A 6,023-nucleotide genomic window follows, 5' to 3' on the forward strand; every position below is an offset into this window, starting at 1 on the left:
GATATGTGGGGCAGGTTTTTTTTAATGCAGAAATTGGTGAGTGAATGGAAAGCACTACCGAGGGTGGTAGTGGAGGCAGATACGGCACTAGCATTTAAGAGACTTTGTGATGGGCATGAATTCCATATGCAAGAAATGAGGGATATGGATTGTATGCGTGGGAAGGAACTGCTGATGCTTGTTTAAACCGAAGATACACACAAAAAAGCTGGATTAAACTCAACCGGACAGGTATAACTCTGGAGAGAAGGAATGGGTGACGTTTCGGGTCGAGACCCTTCCACAAACCAGTTAGTGAAAAGGTAAACGAGATATATAGACGATGATGTAGAGGGATAGAGAATAATGAATAAAAGATATGCAAAAATGTAATGATGATAACGGAAACACGCCATAGCTAGCTGCTTGTTGGGTGATAACGAGAAGCTGGTGCGACTTGGGTGGTGGAGGAAGAGAGAGAGGCGGAATGCCGAGGCTACTTGAAGTTAGAGAAATCAATTTTCATGCCATTGGCCTGTAATCTGCCCAAGTGAAATATAAGACGCTGTTCCTGCAATTGGCGTTTATCCTCACTCACTCTGACAATGGAGAAGACTTAGGACAGAGAGGTCAGTGTAGGAATGGGAAGGAGAATTAAAGTGTTTAGCAACCGGCAGATCTGGTAGGTTCAGGTGGACTGAGTGAAAGTGTTCAGCGAAACGATCACCCAGTCTACGTTTGGTCTCGTCGATGTATAAGAGACCAGATCTTGAACAACGGATACGGTAAATGAGGTTGGAGGAGGTGCAAATGAACTTTTGCCTAACCTGAAAGGACTGTCGGGGTCCCTGGACAGAGTCGAGGGAAGAGGTTCAGGGACGTGTTATATCTCCTGCGGTTGCAGGGGAAGGTACCTGGGGTAAGGGGTGGTTATACATGAGTGAGGGTCTCATCTATGAGGGGAGAGGGTAAGCCCTCCCCTCCCGCCCCGTTTCTAAAAAATAGATCACAGATGCGGCGTAGACGGAGGAATTGGGAATAGAGGATAGAGCCTTTGCAGGAAGCAGGGTGGGAAGAAGTGTAGCCTAGATGGATGTGGGAGTCCGTGGATTTGTAATAGACGTCAGTCGATATTCTATCTCCTGTGATGGAGACTGTGAGATCAAAAAAGGGATTGGCGGTGTCGGAGATGGTCCTTTGGTTTTAGCATCCAGTTCGGCACAGATTCCTAATTGATTAGTAGGCCCGGATATGATGTTCAGCCGCCCTCACTCGAATGAGAATCCATATGAGCGCTCCATCGTGCGTGTTTGTGTGAGAGAGAGAGTGTGTGCGTGTCTGCGCGTTCTGGGCGAGCGGCAGGTAATGCGAACCAACTTGAAGTCATCGGTTTTTAAATAACGTTTGACAACCTTAATCGCCGGTTCTCCTATTAGGTCAAAACCATAAATCTTGATTTCATACATTTAACTGCTTCCGTATCAGAAATAATAGTCAAGGAAATGTGTTGCTCTTAAGACTGGAGTTATTGATTTTATTTGACAGTTGTGTTTGTATTTATGATAGCAGAAAGCAAGAATCTAGAATACAATCTTAATACCACTGAATATTAATGAATATTTGAAGATGCATCAACTGAGATTGAATAACATTGGAGGTTCAATTAACAATTGGACTGCTTTAACGGAATGGCGTTTACAACGGGCAAGACAAACGACGATTTAAAACGCAAAGGCTGGTCGACAACAAGCAATATCTCCGGAACCATTTCTCACAAATAAAGAAAGAACGATGAAAAGATATCTCTTCACCTCCATTAGGTGGAATTGAGGAGATTTAGATACAGCCTGATCTGGCGACGTTTGCCTTAAGCGGGATTGCCTGGGTTTCGTGTTTAACCACGCAGGAGTAAAGCTCGTTTGAGTTCCAGACTGTGGCTGGCAGAGTCAGGTAACTGCTCGCACTGAACGTGTTGTCCGTCTCCTGCTGGATTCGGCTGGTCTCAACGCCGTCACTTCTCGCACTGCCGTCTACGGTCCACTCAATGTCCACTGCACCCGGATTAAACCCGCTCACCAAACACACCAGGGTGGCGGTGCCCTTTCCTGCGATTTCTTCCGCTGAAGGTCGGAGGACGGACACTGCGGGCGCGCGAGGTGCTGTTTAAAATAAAGTCACAGATTAGTGGGTGTTGAAGAATTACTTCGGTTAAAATATTATCTATATACTAAAACTCTCGTTTGTTTGTTTGTTTGTGCCTGAACTACAGCCAAAACGGTACAAGATAGCGAGACCATTTTAGGCCCACCTTACTCACCGCCATCCCTTTGATGCCAATGGAAGAAGTTTCATTGCAATTGGTGTTATATTTTAAAAGTTATTCACATTTTAAAGTTTAAATCTATCTCCTAGGGAGGGAGGGATGGAGGGAGGGGGGGGGTGGAGGTAGGGGGGAGGGAGAAAGGGGGAGGAGGGGTGGGTGGAATGGAGGGGGGGGAGAGGGGGATGGGGGAGGGGAGGGAAGACGGAGGGCGGGGGAGGGGGAGGAGAGGGTGCTGCACCAATGCAGGAGAGGTTTGGGCCCAACGGATCCACTTGCTCGAGTCTCTGTTAAAAATACAGTTGGTATGCCATGGATCCATTCATTTTAATGGATAAACATTTTTCCTCTACTTGTTTCAAATTGTTAAATTGCGCACGATATATTTTCCTGGTGAGATTTTCGAAGAATAATTGGTGTTTATGGCAATGGGGCACTTATATTTAGTGACGTAACATAAGTTATTTCGGCACTTTTTAATTGATCCCCAGATTGTTATTTCCATTGGCTCCAGTTGAACTAAAAATCGGGTGTTGCGCCCGACAGCCATTCGCGGGTTTTATTATAATGGAACTGTTGAGCAAAGTTCAACCGACCTCGCTTAAAATATAAGTCTTATTTAGACACTTGCCCTTAGTTCATTTATTAAGACCAAATGCCGGTGTTATTAAGGATTTGATTAAAAGGACAATAATACTTTGCCATTTTACCTCTCGATGCACACACTAATTTTGAAGCAACAGTTAATTTATTGTGTTCCCGTATTTTTTAATTGTTTTTTGACATAATTAGCATTTATGGTTGAGAAGTATTTGTTCATTCTTTTTGGTAAAAAAATAGCTCAATTTCTGAATTTGAACAGCGAATGTCACTCCTTGCACACAATGACACAAAAAGAAAATCGGCCGTGAACGTCACTTGGAATAAAACTGATTTCAACTGATATGGTTGGGAAATTCAACGCGCAAATTGCTTTCACATTTTCAGTTATTTTTCGTGTAAAAAATGAAATATTCGCTGTCCCCTTGATTCCACATTCCGCATGCTGTAAGTGTAATGACGATTATATCTGGCAACAAAACTCAGAGATACCGGAATTTAAAATTACGAAATGAATTCAACATCGCATCAGCAGCAAATTATTGGCCGTGGTGTGTTTGGGTACATTGACTTTGAATATGTCCGGGAGAAACAATTAAGCTAACATTGGAAAGCATAAAAATGTTTTAAAAAACATAGACTCATAATAAAGAACGATTTGAAATCTAATGTCGCTGCATTACACATCGCACCGCATTATAGTTTGCTTCCGAAGGCTATTCCAGCTAAATTTTGGTCATTACATCCCTTAGCGCTTACAAAAAAAGCATACAAGAAACATTTGAGCAGTTTTAACAGTATAAAACAGAGCAAAGGTGAATTTGATAGTTGGTCCTCTCGGGATATTTCTTAATTACTTTGAAATTAACTTCTCTGAAGAAGACTGTTCTAATTGTTCGGCTAAATTCGGCTAAGCAGTTTGTTTAATTTCCTCTGTTTCATTATTTGCCGTAAAATTCTAGTCAGGCCGCGAACACTACAAGAAGTTATTCTACACTGCTAGTTTAGGAGAAAATCTAAGGGCACAAAAGAACTGCGGAAGTGGCGAACGCTTGCACGGGTGAAATTAATGTTATTACAATCTTTTCTATTTGAACTTCTTTCGATATCAAAAACAACGTAAGGTAAATACAATAAACTCTCTTGAATTGTTGCAGCAGTTCCAGTCTTGTGCTTATGCTTAATACGGGGTTTTTTAATCCATATAAAAACAATTCAAGGCGACCAACATTAACGTGTTAATGTCGACGCTTCATATGTCTTGTCGGTTTAGTTTAGAGATACAGCGCGGAAACAGGGCTTTCGACCCTCCGTGTCCGCACTGACCAGCGATCCCCACACATTAATGCTGCCCTACACACACACTAGGGACAATTTAGATTTAAACGGAGCCAATTAACCTGCAAGCCTTTGGAGTGTGGGAGGGAACTAAAGATCTCGGTGAAAACCCACGTGGTCATGGGGAGAACGTACAAACTCCGTACAGACAGTACCCGTAGTCAGAATCGAACCCGATTGGGCTACAGCGTTTTCAGCGCCAGGTGAAATTTGGAATTTGAAATTCAAGGCAGCGCTGTACCGTATTATACCTATATACGTTTCGGGTCGGGCAAGCTTATAGTCTTGAATCCTTTCACTTTATTCAAATCATATTATCGTCTACATTTATTTTCTCCAGTCTGAAGAAGTGTCGCGACCCGAAACGTCACCTATCCATGTTCACCAGAGATACTGCCTGACCACTGAGTTACTCCAGTGCTATTTGTGTGCTTTTATTTGTTAATCAGCATCTGGAGTTACTTGTCACTCTAATGTTATATCCCGTTCCATTCGGTCGGTCTAATTCTAATCCTGGTTTGGTCTTTGTCAGCTCATTGTCAAAGAGAACCCGACTTTGGTCGAACGCTGCACATAATGTATTATCGTTAAAAGCCTTTTCTTTCAACAATCGATTAGCGCCAGAAAATAAATTACTTTTCACTGCAGTGTCAATAACCAAAGGTAGGACGTGTAGGAAGGAACTGCAGACCCATTCATTCCTTCCAGAGATGCTGTCTGTCTAGCTTGTTGTGTCTATCTTCGCTTTAAACTAGCATCTGCAGTTTCACCCTGCAACACATTCCTTCTCTCTAGCGACGCTGCCTGTCTCGCTGCGTTACTCCAGCTATTTGTGCCTACCCAAAGATAGAAGATAGTTTACTTACTGCCAATACCCAGCCTCGTTCCTTTGCCGAAGAACAAAGCATCTTTCCACATAGCACAGTAGTAGTCGGCAGCGTCCCCCGACTGCACGTTCGATATTGTCAATGTTGCAGTGTTGCCTGACACTGATCCGGCGAAACGAGCAGAAACTCCCGAGCCTCTGGAAATGCTGCTGCCCGAGTAATAGTAGAACAAATACCGCGGAACCGTTCCGGGAATCTGTTGGTACCAGGAAACAGTGCTGCTACCTAAACTGCCCCCAGACAGGGTACAGGGTATTGCCACGTTCTGTCCCAGAGATGCGGATTTTGAAGACGGCTGAGTTAGTGCATATTGCGCATTTATATCTGGAAAACAAACCAGAAAAAAAGGAGAATATTAACTAATATTAGAGAAACAGCGGAATTGTCATGAATAGAAACGTTTAATCGCACTCGAGATTAAATATCATGTCGGTTGAAGTAAATACTCACAAGCTGCGGAAAACGCTAACGCATAGACGAGAGAGATCCAGCAAGACATTGTAATTAATTGAGCGGAGAACGCCATGTGTAGTGGCTTCTCGGTGTTTCTCTCCGGGTCGCTTATGAAGGCGTGTTCCTTATTTATCCATCAACAGTCAAATCAGAATGCGCGTTGCGCCAATCAGAAGTTGCCAGTTTCTTCCTGTGTCAAATTATTTCCAAACTGTTATGTAAATAAGGATTTGGTATCGAGTATCTCGGTACAATTTATCTCGGTACAATTGTATCTCGGTACAATTTAATATAAACTCAAGCACACAAGAGACTGTTTCGTTTGAAAGGAGGTGTTCAATTATTCTTTTATTCTGAATCGTTTGTCGTCCGGTTGCACGAAAAAGAAATTCATCGATTAACCTCATCGTAATATCTGGCGACTGTTCATTCAATCTTGAAAAATG

The 6,023-nt window shown here is 42.9% G+C and overlaps 1 protein-coding gene across 1 annotated transcript; it reads right to left on the bottom strand.

Moving 5' to 3' along the window:
- Positions 1-1,493: 1,493 nt before the first annotated feature.
- LOC144605724 (immunoglobulin lambda-1 light chain-like) lies at positions 1,494-5,668 on the bottom strand. Its single transcript, XM_078421236.1, has 3 exons — positions 5,575-5,668; positions 5,104-5,448; positions 1,494-2,138 (listed from the first exon to the last, which is right to left on the bottom strand). The coding sequence occupies exons 1-3, from the start codon at positions 5,648-5,650 to the stop codon at positions 1,816-1,818; spliced, it is 744 nt and encodes a 247-aa protein (XP_078277362.1). The 5' UTR covers positions 5,651-5,668; the 3' UTR covers positions 1,494-1,815.
- Positions 5,669-6,023: the final 355 nt, after the last annotated feature.

The sequence above is a fragment of the Rhinoraja longicauda genome, chromosome 25 (assembly GCF_053455715.1).
Source record: "Rhinoraja longicauda isolate Sanriku21f chromosome 25, sRhiLon1.1, whole genome shotgun sequence".
Classification (NCBI taxonomy): Eukaryota; Metazoa; Chordata; class Chondrichthyes; order Rajiformes; family Arhynchobatidae; genus Rhinoraja; species Rhinoraja longicauda.

Coding starts and splice junctions, on each gene's coding strand:
- LOC144605724 (XM_078421236.1), bottom strand. CDS start 5,650: ATGGCGTTCTCCGCTCAATTAATTACAATGTCTTGCTGGATCTCTCTC. Junction 5,449..5,574: donor GTTAGCGTTTTCCGCAGCTT/GTGAGTATTTAC, acceptor TTTGTTTTCCAG/ATATAAATGCGCAATATGCA. Junction 2,139..5,103: donor AACGAGGCTGGGTATTGGCA/GTAAGTAAACTA, acceptor TATTTTAAACAG/CACCTCGCGCGCCCGCAGTG.